The 21757-nt window shown below is 37.4% G+C and overlaps 1 protein-coding gene across 4 annotated transcripts; it reads right to left on the minus strand.

Moving 5' to 3' along the window:
- Positions 1-555: 555 nt before the first annotated feature.
- Positions 556-21493, minus strand: LOC113049195 (uncharacterized). Of its 4 annotated transcripts, none has more exons than XM_026211338.1 (45): positions 21337-21491; positions 20637-20873; positions 19283-19838; positions 19064-19170; positions 18751-18807; positions 18403-18537; positions 17697-17827; positions 17496-17590; positions 17300-17354; positions 17065-17190; positions 16699-16944; positions 15900-16055; positions 15715-15778; positions 15464-15644; positions 14529-14602; positions 14270-14443; positions 13928-14174; positions 13467-13515; positions 12757-12899; positions 12456-12663; positions 12166-12335; positions 12009-12060; positions 11798-11866; positions 11530-11698; positions 11286-11431; positions 10973-11206; positions 8272-8371; positions 8062-8161; positions 7896-7971; positions 7259-7418; positions 6969-7155; positions 6800-6872; positions 6358-6701; positions 6068-6289; positions 5774-5876; positions 5205-5472; positions 4813-5134; positions 4541-4646; positions 4328-4457; positions 4188-4237; positions 3740-4098; positions 2422-2506; positions 2052-2331; positions 1767-1941; positions 556-1240 (listed from the first exon to the last, which is right to left on the minus strand). In XM_026211338.1, the coding sequence occupies exons 2-45, from the start codon at positions 20858-20860 to the stop codon at positions 1130-1132; spliced, it is 7119 nt and encodes a 2372-aa protein (XP_026067123.1). In that variant the 5' UTR covers positions 20861-20873; positions 21337-21491; the 3' UTR covers positions 556-1129. The 4 variants fall into 4 exon arrangements, with proteins under 4 accessions (XP_026067123.1, XP_026067122.1, XP_026067121.1 ...); XM_026211337.1 differs by having other exon boundaries at positions 7905-7971; positions 11530-11731; XM_026211336.1 differs by having other exon boundaries at positions 11530-11731.
- Between the last annotated feature and the right edge of the window lie 264 nt (positions 21494-21757).

Genomic DNA, 21757 nt, shown 5'->3' on the forward strand with positions numbered 1-21757 from the left:
GTTACGAGATCAAGGTGTTTTTACACCATGATACCTGATTAGTTGATGCAATAGTGACGTTAGGTTAAGGGGTGGGGTTGGGTAAGGGGGAATCATTTAGATCGTATGATTCAGAAACACCCAGCGGTTTCAAAACACCCACATGGTGATAAACGCCCACTTTTGCTCTGCAGAGACCTAAGTCTCCTTTCCTTAGGCAATGAAAACTGGTGAATTTGTAACAGCCCCTTTTCTTTTTCAATTTATGCAGTTATGCTTGTAACATTAAATATTATTGATCTCAATAACCCGAGTTATGACTCTTAGTCTTAGCCAAGATGCTGTTATTTTGTCAAAACCACCATTACGATTTAACTAAATATTTGATTTGAACAAAACTGTCAATCATATTCTAAAAAAAAATGGTAACATTCCATAAGATTATAGTTGGAAAAACATTTTTTCAATTTAAATCTCTCTCTCTCTCCTTTTTTTTTTTTTTTTGGTCATTTACATTTTTCTATTTAAGTGCAATGTATTTTCTGAGAAAGAAATTATATCTTAAATAAAAAAACAAGTTGGAAAAAGTGAATATTAATTTATTTACTTGTAACTTCTCCAGTGCTTTAATATCCAGACAACCACATATTGCAAATACAACTGACAATAACTAATTATTCATGAACATTCATTATAATATATTCTTACTGAAGAAAGGTTTTGTAACCAACAAAAAAGGGATTTGACCTCAGAAAGAAAAACTAATTAAAATAACATACAGTAACCATAAAAACAAATATATTTGGCACTGAACAAAACAAGATCAGTCAGTAAAAAACACACTGATAGAATGTATTGATGTTCAGCATAAAATAAATAGAAATAAATAACAAGAGCTGTGACTTAAGACTGTATAAAAACAGGACTTAACCTGTATCACCGTATGTCTCATCACCAAAAAAAGGCCTCATTACAGAAATGTATACAATATATAATAAGATTTTCCTTAATGAACAAAATTGAACTAGAGAAACTGCATTACAATTACTAACAGGTCTAAAATCAGCAGTGTGACAGTGTTACACATCATCCACTTCAGTGCAACAAACTGGAATAGCAGCAGTGAAATTTAATCAACCCAAAATAAAAATCAATACGGATCCACAACTTCAGTGAAGATGTCATCCAGTAAGAAGTGGGACACTTGATCAGGATTCTTATCAGAATCCAGACTAGAGACAGGAGGGCTGTTTTGAAGAGACTGCACAACAGATAAAGCATTAGTGAAAACTAATATAAAGATGTTCATCGATTCAAAGCTAACAAGTCCTTATCAAACTATAAGTTCAAATGTGACCCTGGACCACAAAAGTAGTCAAAAGAGTCAATTTTTTTTATTGAGATTTATATACATCATCTGAAAGCTGAATAGATAAGCTTTCTAATGATGTATGGTTTGTTAGGAAAATCTGGAATCTGAGGGTGCTAAGAAAATCACATTTTAAGTTGTCCAAATTAAGTTCTTAGTGCATATTACTAATCAAAAAATAAATCTTGATCTATATATACACAGGTGGAAATGTACAAAATATCTTCATGGAACAATCTTTATTTAATATCCTAATGATTTTTGGCATACATTTAGTTTTTTTTATAATTTTGACCCAAATAATGTATTATTGGCTATTGCTAAAAGTATACCAGTGCTACTTATGACTGCTTTTGTGCTCCAAGGTCACAAATAATGTACATAATGCAATGATTTGATTGAAGATGACAGCATGTACCTGATGCTCTGCCTGTGTTCGGGAGGGTGAGGTGAAAGCTCTTGGTGGGGATGAAGTAGGCGTAGAAATGTTTTCTTCGGTAGCTGTTAATGGTATACGATGAAGGACAACCCTTGGCGAGTATCCTGGCAGCATGGGTGGCTCCTCATCGGCATGTGATCCTAAACCAGAGCTTCTGTTTACAAACAGATGTTTTTACTGTGAACAGCACTAAATATTCAGATTTTGACAATCTGAAAAGAATTCCATACTATGTCATTGGCATGAAATGGAAAACATCCTTACACTCTAGAATTGGGTTTTACAGTGACAGGCGTGCTGTGATGCTTTGGTTGAGGGACACTTTGAGCACTGCAGATTTCCTCTACAGATAACCTTTCTAGCTGTACCCAGCATGCACTTGAGATCTCTACTGTTTGTCGTCTTGTTGGAGTTCCCATGGACTCTTTCACCTTTGATGTCGGAGTTCGCTGTGGTGCTGTCGGGGCAGCTTGGGTTGACTTCAGCATACAAGGTTGATCTTTAAGTTGTCTTTCAGGTGACCTTAGTGTCATCTGAAATGTACCTTTTTGAGAGAATTCAGAAAATAATAAATCAGTAATACAAAAAATAACGGAGAAAGATCAGTAACAGTCTGAAATGAGGACTGACTCACTTCTTGCTGGTGATTTTTTTGCTTGTGATGCTGGCAGACTCTCATTTGACTTTGTCATGCCAGAAGTCGTGTTTAATTGGTGTACCTTTAAAACAGATTTTTGCATTTTCATTTGCACCTTGTTTAATGTTTTATATACAGTAGATTAATCTCGAAAAACCTGTCCAGGTCACATTTCACTCCTATAATTAATAAATATTTTGTTAATTTTACTTCCTCTTTATATAAATTTTTAAAGGAGTCATATGATGCTTTTTTTTAAAGATAATTATTTTGTGTGACAGAATATGTTGACACATTCATGTTCAACAAACTTTTTTTTTTCCAAATACTGTACATTATTGTTGGTCCTCTATGCCCCGCCTCTCTCAAATGCATCATTTTCTACAAAGTCCTCCTTCTGACAAGCGCAGTCTGCTCTGATTGACCAGCTGACCCAGTGCATTGTGATTGGCCGAACACCGCAAGCACTCATCGGAAATGTAACGCCCCTTCCATAATCGCAAGATTCATCTTTCAAAATAAATTTAAAGACTGTAAATAATGTCCTAAGTTTTACACACATACAATGTGCAAAGCTCCGCATTTGAACATTCAATAGCAAATACTTAAACTAATAACAAAACATGTTAACAATGTTAGTGTTAAAAAATATTGGTAATTTTGACCTTGCACCGATAGTTTTGATTAGAATACATCACATCTAGTCGGGCATTCGCATACGGTCTAGTCGCAGAAGTTCAAATATTTGAACGTATCCGAGGCTCAAATTGGATCCGAAATTTCCGCATACGCATGTGATCGGAACTCCACGCAGCTCCCGCATTACTTTCCATTGGAAATGAATGACTTCCGGTCTGTCGCTTGTCGTTTGTTGGAGACAGAGGAAAGGCTGTTTAACTGTGGTTACTGAAACCACACCTTCTTTTTTGTGTGGACATTTGGGCCGCATTATGTAAATATTTCCACAGTGCCGTAGACATGTGGGGGCGTGTTTTAATGAGCTGTTTTAACTGGGTGTGGCAGTCTTAACTTAGATAAAGATAATCTCTCTGGATTTGAGACTTTAGTCTTTGCAGCTTTACAGATCTTCTTCATGCACCAAGAGCTTGTAACACTCCAAAGAGAAAGGAGAAATTGAAATCGCATCATATGACCCCTTTAAAATAATTGTATTTTAAATAATTGTAATTATTTAACATTTTTGAACAAAGGCTTGTTTACATATAAAATGTGATCTAGACACTTCTTCATGAGACTTATCCATTTAAAATCAATTGTTATGAACTGCAGCTTAATGCTGCTAAACATTGCATACATCACTTGAAATTTCAGAGGGTGTCTCCTCACTCTTTGTCGGACCAAGCGTGATTTGCTCATGCTTATGAGGACTGCTTAAGATAAACACTTTTAGCTCTGTGTTGTTCTCTCCAGTCTCTTCAGAAACGGGCACAAATGCATCTGACAGCAACATGTGGGAAACTCCTTCACACCAGTTCTCCATCTCATCCGAGTCCATGGGCAGCATATTGCTTCTGAGAGACCATTCCGCAGCTTGAGGGTCCAGGGACTGCCTGGGTGTAGCTAAAGAGGTCTGTGTAGAGCTGGGCTGACCAAGGTCATTTTCTGAAGGATCACCTTTTCTTTTTGACAGTTTAGGCATTGGACAAAGTGTGCCTTGAAAAATAGATTCAGTATTGATTGAAAACATGAAATTAGAAGCAAATCCAAAATCATTGTTTAAATTATAAATAATTATATAACACCTCCTGATGCTTCCTCATGGTCCTCCGAGCCAGTGGGCAACAAGTCAGCACTATGACAGAAAGACCAACCCATTAGTAAGTAATTTGATATTTCGGTGAAAATGTAAAATGTACAGATCAGAGAATAAAGTCACTCATACCATGTCTCAGCACTGCATTGTGTTGACTCTGACATTAAGATTGTCAGAGGACCGCTTTGTGATTGCTCACCACTCTTAGGGCAATCTCTAGTCTTTCTTTTGGGAAACGTCATCTTTACCAATAACTTGCCTTAAAATCGAGGAGCATAATTCATCAAATTGTTACAGAAGCTAAACAGTGTGTTGAGAAAAGTTCTGAAAGCGTTTCATCACCTTTTCTCACAGTGGGTCTTTTCCTCTTGGGTGATACTGATGGTCCCACATTTGAAGATTGTGACACTTGACTGAACAGGTCTGCTGTATCTGGATCCTCTCTCACCTGTAGTATATATTTCAAATAAAAGTCTAATTAACTATGGGTATTAACATTGTTGCCAATTTGAAATAAAAAAAAATACATTTAAATATCCAATACTGACCAATACCAACAAAAAAATATATATCTGCCAGTACTCCTTACTCATTATGCCATTCAGCTAACATACCGGAGGTCTTCCTTCCTCATGAGAACTTTTCTGTCCAGCTGTTGTCCGTTCCTTACTTAAATCATCTTCTGTTTTCTCACAGGCGGGGATCAACATGTCAGTCAGCAGCATGTGTGAAACGACCTCCTGGTCTGCTTCTGCAGTGACAGTCTGCTGGCTCTCTTCACCCAACTGCAGACTGCTTTGTTCAGGACTTGCACTCGCCATATGATCACCATTTTCCATTTCAGCAGAAACTGGCACCAATATATCAGGCAACACCACGTGCGACACATCCTCGTGCCTACCCTCTATTTTCAGATCCACTGGATGCAATTCAGTGCTATGACAGAAAGTTGCCTATAATAATTGTACACAGATTATGGATATTTATTCAAATAGATGTTTCTTACCATGCTGTTGATTTTACAGTGTTGAATGGTTGTGAGGATGAAGCAATCCCAGCAGGCTCTCCATCTGATTCCTCAATTGGGATATCAGAGAAATCTTCGTGCTCGGATCTCTGTTCCACTTTAATGGTTTGTTCTTTAATCAGAGGTTCTGGTGAAATGATTTGAGCTGTGGCTGGATCATTATAGCCAAAGTCAGACAGATTCTGTCTAGAGCAATCGTCTTCCGTAGATGTTGTTTTTGGGATTTTAGACTTCCCTTGCAACTTGCCTAGAGAACAAGGAAATAAAGGTTATTGAAAGTTAAATAAATAATAACTGGTTTGTTCTCAAGTAAGTAAGTTCGAGCTTCCATTAATCCATGATGTGCTTTATGTATTCATGCATGTTGATCAATAAAAGCCAAAATTATGTATAGTGTCTTTTCTTAAGACTTGGATTAAAAATATCTTAACAAACAGTCACATGGGTTTGTAATTACATGAGGGTTAGTAAATGATGATTATTTTACTTGTTGGGTGACGATCCCTTTAAAAAGATCAAGTCAGTTAAAGGGACATTAATATCATTACCTCTCCTCAAGGGCATAGTCTTCTCTTTAGATGCAGATGATGAGACACATGATGCCTCTCTGCACGTATCAGGCTTTTTAGAAATGTCTGCCATTTGTTCTTCCTGTGGACACAAGTACTAATAAACTCATGTGATGTGTTCCTAGTAGACTTTAAACTTTGAGTTTAAAATATACTTCAAGGACATAAAAAAAAAAGTAGATAAATAATTACAATTGAGCTGTATTTCTAGGAAATGGACCACTTGTCAAGACAAAACTAATGTTTTGTTTAGATAAAAACAAAAACACTTACTTGGTCAATGAATGAAGGAAGAGATTTCTCACTCTCTGTAAGACACACAGTTAAGCCCTCAGGTATTTGGAGCTCACTAGCATGAGGGCTTTCCTTTTCTTTATTAAAAACATCCTTCATTTCTGAAGAGAGTACGAAGGCATCAGCCAACACTGTGTGAGAAATACCCTCATAACCAGCTTCATTGTTCCCCTCAGACTCCTTTATGAATGTACTATGCACCTGTGAAGAAACACTTATGTGAATGACTGATCTATACAGAAAAAAAAACAGAATAGCCTCTGACTCACTGGAAGGTCAATATCTAAGTCCTCATTCCTCTGGAGTTCTGTTCTGAGAGGACATTCCCACTCCAGGTGACTCTCATCGCTCATTTCTTCAGACACTGGCACAATGGCTGTTGATATCATGCCATCAGGTCCAGGATGGGCTTCCCTCTCACCGTCTTCAATGCTTGAGTGGCATTCAGGACCAACTGTTTCCTGTACAGATATTTTCTGGTTGGACTCGATCCCAGTTTGTGCTGTGGCTTGAGATGTTGGTAGATTCTGACTGGGTGCAAAGTCAAACTGGCCATTTTTTGAAGGCCTGACCTTCACACATGGCTTTAGTTTCGGCTTGACTTTAATCTTGCCTTAATGGAGAGATCAGACAGGATATTACAATCCCATCTACATGAATATACCGATTTTATTATTTGGCATAAATGTTGAATGCAAGTGAACTTCTTACATCTCCTTTGAGGAGGTGCTTTAGTTTCTGGCGACTCTGTCAGGATCTCATCCAACTTCAGCACATGCATCGACTTTTACCAAAAGAGAAAACATTTTATTTCCCATAACTGCTACAAGACATAAACACTCCACAAATTAGGATAACAAAAGGGAGTACTACATCATACCGTGGCAGAATTACAAGAGAACATCTCGGGTGGACTAATTAAAGAGTTCACATCATCACAACTGCTTTCCAGTGAGGATATCAATAGTGCTTCCTTTGAAAGAGGATCCAGGGAGTCATCCACCACCTTGCAAGAACTACTGTTACATAGATTACCGGTGTCTTCAGACACCATGGTCAGAGATGCACTGCAAAACAAAGTCATCAAGGATAAAAGGATGATGGATGATCAAGGATTTTGTTTTTTATGGTGTAAAATGTTATTAAATCTAGACTGGAATGGAAATGTACCTGGACGGCTCTAATGTGAAGGAAAGAGAATGTGAACTGCTTGAGAAAAGCAAAGGCATCTGGACTGGCTGAAGTTCATAAGGAGAAGTGTCCTGCTGCCCAGAGACTGGGATCTCATATAGAGTTAAAATAAATGTGGGTTCCTCCTCAGAATGTTTATCTGTGACAAGGAAGGAAATTGTTAAAACAATAATATTCGCTACCATTCAAAGTTTAGGGGCAGATTTTAAATAGAAGTTTTTTTTCTTCTTTTTATTTTTTACTAAATTATTACTTTTATTTAGCAAGGATGCATTAAATTGTCAGTGAATATGTTTATAATGTTAAATAAATACAAATAATCTTGAAAAAAAAATGTAAAGAGTTTCCACAAAAAATATTAAAGCTGCACAACTAAAATTAATGATACAAATGTTTCTTGAGCATCAAATCAGCATATTAGGTTTCTAATAACAAATAAATGCAGCCTTAGTGAGCTTAAGAGACTTCCTTTAAAAAAAAAATAATAATAATAATCATACCAACCCCAAACATTTCAAACAGTAATGACAGCACAGTACATTTACAATATTGTATTTATATACATTTTTATATAGTATTTAAATTTCTCTGGACCATGTGTTCTTGTCATCACTACCAATTGCACCTGTATCCACTCCAGCTGAATCTGAAATCTCAGATTTTGCATTTTCATTTAGAGAGACGATGCATTCCTGCCAGAAAAAAAAAAGTGTTAGTTCAAAAGGTGTTGATTCCATTCAGCAAACACAGAAAACACAAGGTACTGTTTGTCAGGACTCTACCTCAGAAGCTTCTGATGGCTCTTCTGTGCCGTCTTGACTTTCTGACTCCTGCTCGTATGGTATTTGAACATCTTCAGCTGCAGACTCCCTAAACTGCATCCTAAAGCAACATTTAAACAACATATTAACATTCATTTAATATGACTACATTAATTATTAGAAAATATTATCAATTAAAACTGCTCAAAAAAAAAAGTTCCATTTACATACATGTCCATATCACACAGGTTGCTTGTAGGTTCGTTTGGAGGATAAGAAAAAGATGAAACCGCTTCAAATAGTGCAGGTGAAGGATCACTGAGAACTGGCTCTATAAGAAACAGATCAAATGAACAGACTCAATCATTTGCGCGTGTATACATTAGGCTTGGGCGGTAATACGGTAATATGGTATACCGCGGGATCTAAAAATAGCAACGGTATCAGTTCCAATACCGTCATACCGTTAATAAAAAAAAAAAAAAAAAAAAAAAAAAAAAAAAAAAACAATGCACTTATATAGGAGACAAGGATTAAATATTAAATATAATTTATTTAATGCCTAAAAATGTGTATGCGTGGTTGTCATCGCGTGACAACGAGACGATGAGAAAGAGAGAGGAGGGGAAAAGATGGCGAGTTGCGCACCGAACCGAGTGACCTGGTCTCGAAAAAGAACATAAATTCTGCAGTTTGCCAGTATTTCGGGTTTCGACCGAACGAGAAGGGAGAGGTGGTAAATAAGGACGAGCTATTTGCAAATTGTGCCCTCACGAAAAAATATGACTCTGGGAATATGCTGCAAAAAAAAAAAAAAAAAAAAAAAAAAATGCCGATGCCGATGCAATGGCAGGTCCTGTCGGTGTCGGCAACGTAGATGACCGAGTCGGAGCTGAAATAACAGCCTACTGTTTAGAGCCAGTTACTCAAGGAGACGAGGATCCACTTCGTTCATGGAAAAATGCTGACTGGTGTTTTCCCCAGATGTCGCGAGTGGCACGAAAGTACCTGTGCATCTGTGCCACAAGCACACCATCGAAGCAGGTTTTCAGCACCGCAGGTAAAGTTGTCGGTCCACAGCGTGCCCTAGCGAAAAATCTTGACTAGATTGTATGCCACTTGCCATTCGTTCCTATTGGCCCTATTTTTTTTTTTATTTATTTAATGGATTCGGGTATTTTTATTTGGTTTTCATTAAAAAAAACTATTTTGGAAAGAAGACTGGAAAGAAGTTGTTTTTATTTAAACATATTGCTTTTCAATAATTTCTTATTTTATATATATAATTATTATTTTTTTTTATTCAACTCTGGTTGAGTGTTGTGGGCTATTCGCTCTTTTTTTTATAAGCTGTTCTTTATTAAAAGTTGTTTGTGCAGTGTGATTTTTATGGATGGGCGTTTTTCCGCAAATATCACATTCGAATAATTTTGAGCTCACAAAAAAACAAATATTCGAATATTCGTTTATTTAAATTAAGTTTAATGAGACAGACGTTATTTTTCAGCAACATTTATTGTTTCTGTCATTTTGGAACACGCTTACACACAATAAGCTAAAACACATCGTGTTTTGTAACTGAAAAACTTTAACAACGCAAACAAACAAAAGTAGCCTACAGATTAAAAGCAAAAAAAAAAAAAAAAAAAAAAAAAAGAACAAAAAACGTAAAGCAGCCTGCAGCAATTATGCCATTGTGCAGAATGTAGCTTACACTTAACTTTGAAACTGTCTGCAAATATATTTTGTTTTTTTTTCTATTGTTTTACATGTTCTTGTTAAGGAACACGGGCATGTATGATCGGGGGAAAGTCGGCTCCTTAGTCTGTTAAAAATAAGGCCGGCCGCGGAGAAAACGCGCTCTGACGGCACAGACGGCACAGACGTTGGCGGGACTCACAAATAACGGTGTGCTAAGCGAATAAGTTTTGTGAAGCGCTTCGTGTTTTCGTTTCACCACTGAATGGGATCCTCATCTGGTGGAATACATGGCTCCAGCAAGAACTGTTCCCACTCGTCTCTGCTGGACTCTCTGTAATCATCGCTGAAGAACTGGAGAAGAAGATCTTTTCCGACGAGTGGGCATTGCATCCTCGTCATCGTTGGTGACGCACCACTCGCATCAAGGAAAATGTTCTGATAATGTTCCAAAAAGTTTTTTTTTCTTACTTCTCTCATGTTTTCATCGAGAAACCGGAGATTTTTGTGCCGAGGGTCTAGGGCGGACGCGAGAAGAGGAGTTTTCACTGCGTTCTTCAAGTTAGCTGTGTTTATTCGTTGCTTGAGAGACGCCGGAACAATGTTCTTGAATGCGGTCACTTTCTGTGATTCTCCACGGCATATTTGAAGTACTGAAGAAGACCGCAGTTCATTAGTTCATTAATTATTTTTTTGCTTTCATTCATCTTCAAATATGCCGTGGAGAATCACAGAAAGTGAACGAATTAGGTTTTATTGTGGATTTTTTTCCCTTTTTTCTTTTCTTTGTGGCAAGCAAAAATATGTCGAAATTCGAATATCATTTTTATTTATCGAATAATTAGAGCCGAACGAATATTATAATAATCTGTGCACACCCCAAGTGATTTTATTGATCTGTGTGCGCATCTCTGCGCAAAAACTGTTCTGTATGTTTATGTTAATTTAATTATGTTTGACTACTGCTATTTGTTGCTAATAAAAGTTAATAAAAGTATTAGTGTTTGGTATTCAGTTTCTGAATGGTTTAGGCACAAGCCAACAGTTTGGTGATGCTGTCTCAGCCTTACATCATATTCTTTTAATTATTCACGGTAATACCATATACCGAGGTAAAATAGGGAGGAGGTTTGACGGTATCAAAATTTGGATACCGCCCAAGCCTAGTATACATAAAACATGGTTTCCAATCAGTTTTGTTTTAACATGAAAAATCAAATCAGATCAAACCCACCATTTTGTTCTTCGTTTCCTTTACCAATGCCGCCCACAAGAACTTTTGCGGCTGTAGTTTGTTTTAAGCCAAGTAATGGGACAGGGGACAGAAGATCCTCATCCTGTTTATGTTCCTGTGAATTTCCTTCACATGACAGAAGCTTATCTTCTCTGGAGATCTTCTCTTTGTCATGATCCAAATCACTATGCTTGGCTATTACAGGACTCTTATGTTCAGCCTTCTCAGCAGGATCTAAGGGAAGATATCATGGCTCAAACTTTGGCAGCAACATTAGTGAGATTTAAAGCAATACTCTCAATCTGAACTCCACCTTCATTCGGCTCTGAGGTCTGTTGAGGGTTTACCATACCCAGAGATGCCCCTTCCAGGTTGGTGGGTGTTTGCTCATCAAACTGACTGCGTCTCTCCGGGGCAATTCTGCCTTGAGCATGAGCTGAGGAACCATCAGCAGAACAGCTGTACAGACGACACCACAGAGCCAAGGCATTGGTAAAAACATTCAAGACAAACCCTCTTAATTTGAGCAAACTATCAATTCATCTGCCAATGCACACCTGACTGGAATAATCCTCTTCAGCTCCGTCTGAGGTTCCTCAATCATAGTGTCTGTGACTTCAGACTCAACAGCCTCTGAATCCTGTTCCTCCCGATCAGTAATTCGATCTTCATTCTCAGACGGCCGAGATGGAGACCTTTCAAAGTCTCCTCTTCTTTCAGGCTCATCTGTAAAAGTCAGTGTCTTTTTTTTTGGATCTGCTGCAAACCAAGTTAAACACTTTAATTGTGGGTTTTTGATGTCTGAAAAAAAGTCTTCTGTTGTACCTTTGTCTGATGGTGTGGTGTCAGGAACCAGAGACTTCTCAAGGATCTCCTGGTCCTCTGTCTTACTCACTATTGGAAGTGGTAGAGAGACAAATACGTACAATTTTAATGAGTTGAAAGGAAAAAACAAAGACAGAGACAAAAAAGAAAGAGGGGAAGATAGACGGAAAAAAGACAAGAAAATATATTTTAAAAATGCTTTTAATCTTACCAGCTGATGTTAAGGAAGGAATACCATCTACTGTGGTTTCTGCGTCATCATCCTGGATGTACAAAAAGGCATTAAAGATGCAAGTCAAATGTATGTTTGGTTTTCCATCACATCAGAACACACACAGTCAAGTCACTCCTTTGATGAAATCCCTCACCTTAACACCTTGAGGGCCGCTCACTTCTAGAGTAACTCCACATGTAAGCTCTTCCTCAGGACGGTCCCTGTGCTCTTCAACAAGACATTTGTTTGGAGCCATCTTCACTTTGACTTCCACAGGACTGCTACATTGCAGCAGCGTTGAGTCACGTTTGACAGACGGGGTCTCTGGGTTTAGAAAGAACACATGCCCTCGTTCAGAACAGAAACAACACACAGCATTACACACTCTACACACGCTACGGGACAGTCTTCTTAGCTCATGGTTTATATGCATCTCAAGCTCACTTTCATTCAGAGGTCTGTGGATGGACTGTGCTGCCAGGCTCAGACTGGGTTTGATCTTGCAAAACCTTCTCCTTTTTTCAGCGATGCTTAATTTGGTGGAAACGCAGGTAGTGTCGGTTTCATTCACATCTTGATCTTGAGAGACCCTCTCTTCTAGAACATCAATAGAGGAGCCGTGTTCATCAAGACCATCCCTATGCTGTCGCACCTGCACATCACATTAACAGTCACTATTATGATCACTACTTGAGCAATGCACATACAATAACAAACCACACGAAGAACAAACTCCTGTACTGACATGATGGCCTCTGGCAGGTGCCGTGTCCCGCTGACTCTCAGAGGTTGTGGATTCCTCTGCAGTGGTCTGTGCTTGAGCCCTGAGGTAGTGCTTCACTACATCATTAGACACCAACACAACTGCTCTTCTCAGTGATGTCTGACCTTAAGAGGATATTAAAAGAAGCATTACACCCATTTTCAACTGGCAATATGTGATGCACCTCAACAACAGATCTGTGTTTGAGATTAGATGAAGAGCCCAGAATCAGACTCTTGGTAATGTCATCCAGTTGCATTCATTTACATTACCATTCAAAAGTTTGTACTGATACACAGCAAGGATGGATTCAATTCATGAAAAGTGATGTTAAAGACATTTATAATGTCTCAAAAGGTTTCTAATTCAAATAAATGCTGTTCTTTAAACTTTTTATTCATCAAAGAATACTAAAAAAAAAATGCATCAGTTTCCATAAAATCTTAAGGAGCAGAGCGGAGAACAACAAGAAATGTTTCTTGCTCTCCAAATCAGCATGTTAGAATGATTTCTGAAGGATCATGTACCACTGATGACTGGAATACCGTAATCACTTGAAAACAGTTATTTTACACTAAAGCAAGCATGAGTACAAATTTCTATGACACACAAGTGCACACTTTGTCTAACTGGTTTTACTACAACAATATATAAAATATAATATAAACACAGCAATATTAAAGCATACTCACCATTTACTTCAGATGGAGTTAGAAACTCTAAATGACGTAAATTTAAATCCTATAAAGAAAAAAAGGTAATTGGTCTATAAAACTATACAGAAGTGTATCATCTACGAGGAGTAGTTAAGTCTTTCTATTAGTCTGTTTACATTCAAACCCTGAACATATTTTAAAAATCTTTAGAATATTCCACATCAAAACACTGTACAACAAAATCATCTTTGGTTTTATTGAAGTGCAATGCACTACATAATCATGCATTTATAGGAATAATGATCATAGCTATAAAAAAAGTATTACAGAGCACTAGACACACAACCCCTTTATATTCGTAGTGATTTCTGGCACTCTGTTAATGCTAATGTAAGCCGAAACAGATCCATGTGTCACACTACACAAATTCAAAGCTTCTCTTTTTTCCCATTATTGTAGGAAAGTTGACCCCATGGAGTAAGAGCTACTTGATTTACCTCCTCCATGCGTTGATCAGCCTCCATCTCTTCAGAGTCCTGGACGCTCAGTTGATTCAGCATGATAGTACCGCTCATGTCCTCTGGTGATGGATGTGAGCCAGTATGACATTGGTCTATCTGATCCCCTTCTGAAGCAGTCAGATTGTGCTTGACCTTGTCTGCTCTCGTCTGCTGCCCAGGAGGACGTTTGAGGGAGCTTTGTGAAATCTCTTCCTTAGCTGAGCTCTCTGGAACAAGCTTCACACTGACAAATTATGAGGCAATTGATGAAGATTTGTAATAAGAGGGCTACTGAAAGAAAATCCCATACCCTGATCTCGAGAAAATAATTTTTCATACCCCTGATCCTCTTTAACACCGGGGCCTGCTGTCGAGACTTCACTACCGTCACCAGAGGCAGTCAGATTGCATTTGACCTTTTCCGCTCTCATCTGCCGTCCAGGAGAATGCTGCAGGCTCTTGGAGGACTGTAGTTGGTCTTGGCTTACAGATGAGCTGTGTGAATCTTTTAGCCTGTGAAAGAATGTTGTTGTTTTTTTTCTCCAAAAGATCACTGTGTAGTACTGCAATGTGTTGAAAGAATGAATCATAAATTTACCTCAGAGGAGTCCTTTCCAGAACAACTATCGGCTGATTCTGGAGCTGTTCCTTTGCAAGACGGATGATCCTCAACTATAATGATAAAAAATACAAATAAAAACAATTATCTGGATTAATCCAATTAATATTCACTTAAGTTACCAGTAATGAAACACACTGGTATCTGTGAGCTTGTTTAATGGAAACATTTGTTTTTAAAAAAGGTTTTTCTGGTAGACTTAAAAGCAGTATTATCAATGCAAAAAGGGATATTTCATCAAAAGTATGTCATCCCAAACCTGTATGACTTTCTTCAGTGGAACACAATAGAAGGGGAACACAATAAAAGACATTTTCAGAAATGTCTCAATTAATATCAGCATTCTTTAAAATATCTTCTTTTACATTCCACAAAAAATATTAATAAAGGCATGGAGTGACATGACTGTGAGTAAATGCTGGCTATTTTCATTTCTGGATGAACTATGCCTTTAAAACATTATTTTATTCTGGGTGGTTATCTACCGTATTTTCCGGACTATAAGTCACACTTTTTTTCAGTGTTTGGCTGATCCTGCGACTTATAGTTAGGTGCGACTTATTTATCAAAATTAATTTGACATGAACTGAGTGAAGATGAACCAAGAGAAAACATTACCGTCTACAGCCGCGAGAGGGCGCTCTCTGCTGCTCAGTGCTCCTGTAGTCTACACTGAAGACATAGAGCGCCCTCTCGCGGCTGTAGACGGTAATGTTTTCTATTGGTTCTAAATAAATGTGACTTATAGTCCAGTGGGGCTTATGTTTTTTTCCTCATCATGACGTATTTTTGGACTGATGCGACTTATACTCAGGTGCGACTTATAGTCCAAAATAATATGGTATATACAGTGGTAAACAAACAAAAAAAAGCTAGGCAGGTGTGGAATCAAACTCAGATGTGTGAAGACATACCTCATTCTCTGCTTCGCTGCAGCTCTTATCTTGACATTCTTCTGCTGTATCCTCAATCTCTACTGTTGCTTTTGGCTCGGAACGTTTGGATTTTCTTTTTGCCAAATTGGCTCTTTTTGAATGTTTGGAGGAGCATTGTGAAACCTCTTCCTTAGTTGCTCTCTCTGCACAGAGCTTCTCCCTGACACATAATGGGGTGTTTGATAAAGATTTAAAAAGAAAAATCTGACTTTGTTAAGAATTGTATATACCCTTGATCATCTTCAGCACCGGGGTCTTCACTACAGTCAGCACACAGCTCAGATCCAGTACACTCTGTGTAGAACATAAAAATCTGATGAATTTTACAAAACATACATTTTCATTGAGCACTTTAAAAATGCATGGTGATATATTTTTTCGAACCCTCCAAATAAATAAAAATAAAATCCCCTACCTTGCTGTGATGTTTTGCTCTTAGTCTTCCGTTTACATTTGGTAGTTTTCCGTTCTTCCTTCTCGCACTTTTTGGAGCGCTTCCGTTTTGTAGTTTGGATGGCAGATGCCTCGTTATGGTCAGCATTCACTGTGCCATCTTCTCCTTCATTCAGCACTGTCGAGTTTACGAAAGGATATTTGAAACATGCACACTGCAGTTCAAAGGTTTGGGGTAAGATTTGTAATTATTTATGAATACTTCTATTCAGCAAGGATTTAAAGAATTAAACTAATCACAAATGATCACATGTGACTAGATGATCCAGACTAATGTCAGCAGAAAATTCAGTTTTGCTATCATTGGAAACAGTAGTGTATATCTGTTTTGTTAGTGGTGTACAATAATATAGATGGAATTCCAGCTAACACACATCGACTAAAAGCCACAAAACTCTAATTTTCAGTAATGTCAAAATATCAACTAAAACCTTTATGTGTCTTTTTGTTTTTTCAGTTTTTCTTCTGTTTTCACTTCTTTTCCCTCCTGGTCACTCTTTTTTGATTGTTTGCATTATCTTTTTTGATCCGGCCAAACATGACTGACCTTCACTGTCTGAATTTACAGAGTCATTGTCCACACAAACCAGGTCACCATCTTCAGCTGTTATTCAGCTGCTCATTAATACAGGAAACTATACATTTTAGACACTGTGTGGTTTTTGTACCATGATCAACAAAGCACTAGTGAGAATGGAAAAATCTGAATTGCAATTATGAGTAATCATGTATAACATTTTGCCAAACACATAGTGTGAAACCTTTTTTCGGTGTCTTGTTTTTCTTCCTTTGCTTGGACACTTTCTCATACAACACTTTTGGCTCAGTGTCTTTTGTGCGTTTACGCTTCTTGCTTGTACTTGATGACACATCCGCTTCATTCATATTACTGCTGTCCTCATTCTCCTTTTCTAAATCAAAACAGACACTGTCCACACTGCACAATTCATCATCTTCCTCAACATTAATTGAGTCTTTGTCCTCAAGGTGTTTGGATTTTTCACCACCTGGGTGAGTAAAGAGAAGGGTTTAGAGTAAAAAACAATGACACGAACAATACAGTAGGACAGTGTAGTAGTAGTACAGTGGGTTCTGAGATCTGAGACTGCCATTCTTGAGCACATTACCTTTGCTTTTCTTCGTTTTACTGGATTTCACAACTAGTTTTATGGATCTGCCCTTTTGTTTGTCTTTAGCCAAGATCCTCTTCAGCAGGAAACTGAAAAGCTCGCTGTCATATGGTCGCTTATTTCCTAAATAGTCCAAATGTCAGAGCAAGTACTGTTCAGTAGATTTTTCACAATACAATAGACAAGCAGAAGGATAGAAAACAAAACAATAAAAAATATAAAAAAAACTCACTGAAAGCTTTATCTACTCGCCATGAATTCGCTCTCTCCTCATTCCTAAATTTATTCTAGAAAACAGGGAAAGACAAAAGCACACAAACAGATAAACTTTAAGACCTAATGTGACCAAATTGAAATGAACACCGTTATCCTCAGGGTCAGTCAATGGTATGACTCGAGTATGTTTGTTATAATTAAAGTGTGTGTACCTTAATTTCTGCTCTGCTGCGGTGAGTCAACAGCTGAGCAATCATGGAGAAGTCTGTTCCCACCATACTAATGGCCAAATAGAACATATCCGTTTCTGAAACACACGCACACTCAAATTTCAAGAGTCTCTTAACATGTTTCTTCACATAAGAGAGAAAGAAATAAACCAATAAAAAGTACAGATCATTTAACATTCATACCTCTGACAGACCAATTTTTGACATGCCATTTTTTCCTGAAACTTGTGTATGTTGTGGTAGAGCCTCGCTCAAACAGTGGATTTGCATTCTCCACAACTGTATCCGACGTCCTTTGAACGCGGACTGTCAAACTGAACACAACACTGCAATCCATCAGTAGTTAATGGTAATTATGCATTACATAATATGAAATAAAGTGATATGGGCTGTGCTAAAATGCATCATTAAACATATCAACAACAACAACAAAAAAAAAGATTTCATAACCTGAAATAACAAACATTAACCAAAATAAAATATATTAAAAGAAAAACTTATTTCAGTTAGTTTCCCAGTCAAAACTATTATAACGACTAAAACGTAATAAAACAATATAGATACGTGTAAAAAAAAAAAAAAAAAAAAAAAAAATACGACAAAAACAACAAAATTACTGATGTTTTAACTAAAATTGGTGTACATTTAAATTGCATCAATTAATAAGGTTTGACAGGACTAACAAGTTAAATGAATAAGGTAAATGTTTGGGAGCACTTTTGAGAAGCAGTAGGGGAAATCAAAGCAAGCAATTCCACTTCCAACAGTCTAGTTAAATAACTTAACCAAATAAATCAATAATTCATATCAGCACATTCACGTGTAATGCTGAGGTGACAGTTTCCCTTTTTAAGAACTGGATATTACACATGCTTTCAGGCCACCACACCTTTCTTCATCTAAAATCAGTGAGCCATCTTCTGCCACCTTGACTTTGGGAGCAAGCAGTTCCTCATCAGCATCAACATCATCATCATCTTCCTCCTCCTCCCCCTCATCTGCGTCTGCCATATTTTTCTGCACCCTGAGATACAAAATCAATAACTTTATCTTGAAAGACATGGGTCTAAACAGTATGCAAATCAAACCAAATATTTAGTCTATAATGCAGGGAAAACTGCAGTCCTGAATGTCAAGTTATGTTTACACCAAGTGCAAAAACAATATGAAATGAAGTAACCCCAAATGATGAGACGGATATATATTAAAATAATAATATAGGTCTAATTTCACTTACGTGGGATTTGGGGGAGCAGTGATCTGTGTTTGAGTCTCCTCTGTGGAAAGGGAGGACCTTTCGAGATGTAAACAATCATTAGTAAGCATTAACTAACGATAACTCTTATTTTGCATCTAATTCTACTTCTCAGTGTGAGATCAAGTGTTATATCGGTTAACATTAGTGCTATGCAAACATAAACATTTACAACATTAACAAACTGGTTAATTAATGCTGTAAAAATATATTGCTCATCATTAGTTCATACACAGTGCACATTCAAGAGGGTAAAACATATAATTGAAGATGTATTCTATCAGAGCAAACTTACTTCATAGGGTTTGACTCTGGCAGGTAATAAATGAAGTCACCTAAGGTCATTTTGTCACGATCTGGCTCAATGCAATGCTCACGTTTATGCCGTCTACTCTTCTTCTCCTTTAAATTAAAAAAAAAAAAAATTATACATATGAAATTTGTTGAGATTTTAGTAGACATCTCCGTTGTGACAAGCTTAAAAAAAGTGGAATTTTTCCGGTTCAAACTTTACCATTCTTTCTTTCTTCCTCTCCAGCTTCATCAGTTCCTTCAGTTTGAGGGTCCTCAAGACCTGCTGCTTGTCTGAAGAAATTTGGTTCCTGAGAGGAGAGTCTGGTCCATCAACACGAGACAGTTTCACATACGGTGAGAGAGTGCATGAAATTGGAGTGGCTCCTTCTTGAGGCCAGAAATCCTCATTTGGGATTTTTTTGGTGGTTCTACCAGGCTCTTGTTGTGACGGTGTTGATGATGGTGATTCTGGACAGCCAGATGTGGATGGAAGATACAGTGAGGATGCAGGGCAGTTAGCTGCTGTAGTGGCATCTGAGAATGTAGATTGTTGTGGATCATCTCTGCTGATAGCAACTGGGATAGGGGACTGAGTTAAAGTATTGGCTGCCTGAGAAAGGGATGATATCTTGGATGGCTCTGATGGAAGAGAACCGGTGGATGGAGGAGCAGAACGGACTTTGGGTCTGGCCAGCTTTGGTGTGGCAGAGAACCTGCTCCTCTTCTGATGTACTGTAGTTGCAGGTGTTCTGACACTAGATGGCGCGCCATCATTACTGTCAATGGACAAGCGAGTTAAAAAAAACAAACACCACCACACTTGATTTGAAGTTCTTCTCAATCTCAGGTTTGATCACATGAGAATTTAAAGTACAGCTGCCATTTAACTAACTTTTAATGTAATTTAGGCAGTCTAAAGACAGACCTAATCTGAATACTGATATTCATTTTTGTGGTTGACAGTTTTTCTCTACCAAGTACCTAGTCCGGAAATATAATCTGAAATGTACCAAAATACATTTATTTGCAACAGCAATGAAATATAAAATAAAAATAAAATAAAAATATAAGACGAAATTGAGAACAAAATGAGATGAATCTAATGATTACGATGAGAAAAACACAAAGATAAGTCAAGGACTATGATGAAATCAAGTATCAAATCATTTTGAATGAGATTTTATTGTTATATTTCAACTTTAATTTTATTTAATTTTTATTTAATTTTATTTAGCTTTCTCTTATTTTTTTATTTCAGTTTGGTTTTAGTCATTTAATATTTCATCAAACTTATTTTAACTTAGATTTTTTTCCTAATATTATGTGTTCATCTCACGTTCGATCATTTTAATAGATATTTGCTGAATAAAAGTATTAATTTCCTAAAAGATCATAAATAAAAGCATTAATTTCCACAAATGTTTGAATGCATGGGTATGTTTAATCATAAATGTTCCATTTGATTCCACATGAGAGGCAATTGCCATTTTCCAATTCACTCCAAAATATACTTTATTTCATTTCTATAATAGCAATGTCTTTCCAAAAAAAAAAAAAAAAAGGGGTGTGCTTACATGTTCAGTGATGCTTTCTCTGATGGACAGCCGGGCACATTTCCATCTCCTGTCGCCACAGCAGACTCTTTGACTTCCAGCTGAGACTGTTGAGGAGATGACAGCTTTTGATGGGTGTCATCAACAGCTGTGGACCCTTGGGATCTCCTGTCCTCAGCTACAGGTGCCACACTTCGACCTCCTGGCCTGACATTGGGTTTAATACTAATTCTTGCTCTTCGCATTCTCTTCAAGTAACTGGTAAAATCAAGTCATGTATAAGCTTGCATGTCATAAATACACGCCTATATAAGGATAAGCTGTCACGTGACTGAATTTGAGTTGCACTCAGTCACAGCAATACAAACCTTGGCTATATGATATAGATTACAGTTGTGTCATGTGGTCAAGACTGACTGATTTCATCAGTCTGGTGGTGGCCATGTCTAGTGTGGCTGCTAAGCTAAGTTTTGAATGATACTGTGGACAGACCTGTCCAATTCATGCAATTATAACATGTAGGCCTTAATTAAAAATATAAAAGGGGCATCTTTGAATTGTAACAAATATAATTTTAAATTGGACACACAAACGCCTCAGATTCCCACATGCCTCAGTGTGTGGTGTCCACACTGATTTCCCATTGGCTGCTGACAGAAATCAAAATGCTGAATTACAAGCGATAAACGTGTAATGACAACAGACAAGCAACAAGCCTTACTTCAATTAAAATCACCGTGTAACCCTCTCAATGTGGTTGTCGCGATTTGAAGTGGTAAAAAGCTGTATAAGCTGGTCGCATAGCTCCCTGCGCACCGGCCGGTCGGTTTGACCACCACGCTGATCGAGAACTCTACTTACTAGTCCGCGAACGGCATTGTGGGTCTTTGTAGTTTTACCGTAACTCACTTCGCTTTGTTCCTCCCGCTAAAAACTACATTACCCAGCAGGTTCAGAAATCAGCTCTGACTGACAGTACACACGTGTTTTTTTACAGTCTATGGGAGTAACACTGTCTGTTATATTACACTCTGCAATTATATGAAATTAATTTAATAGAATTTATATATGATTAAATAATTAACAATTTACGTTTTTATATATATTTCCTCCAATTTTGTAAAGAACATTTTAATGATAAC

The sequence above is a fragment of the Carassius auratus genome, chromosome 30, assembly GCF_003368295.1.
Source record: "Carassius auratus strain Wakin chromosome 30, ASM336829v1, whole genome shotgun sequence".
In the NCBI taxonomy this organism is placed as follows: domain Eukaryota; kingdom Metazoa; phylum Chordata; class Actinopteri; order Cypriniformes; family Cyprinidae; genus Carassius; species Carassius auratus.

What these genes read in the sequence shown, in the direction of transcription:
- LOC113049195 (XM_026211336.1), bottom strand. Translation starts at nt 20,860, where the DNA reads ATGCGAAGAGCAAGAATTAGTATTAAACCCAATGTCAGGCCAGGAGGT. An exon ending in CACCACACCATCAGACAAAG is followed by an intron (nt 11,732 to 11,797) that starts GTACAACAGAAG and finishes CTTGGTTTGCAG; the next exon opens with CAGATCCAAAAAAAAAGACA. An exon ending in TTCACATTAGAGCCGTCCAG is followed by an intron (nt 7,156 to 7,258) that starts GTACATTTCCAT and finishes TTTGTTTTGCAG; the next exon opens with TGCATCTCTGACCATGGTGT.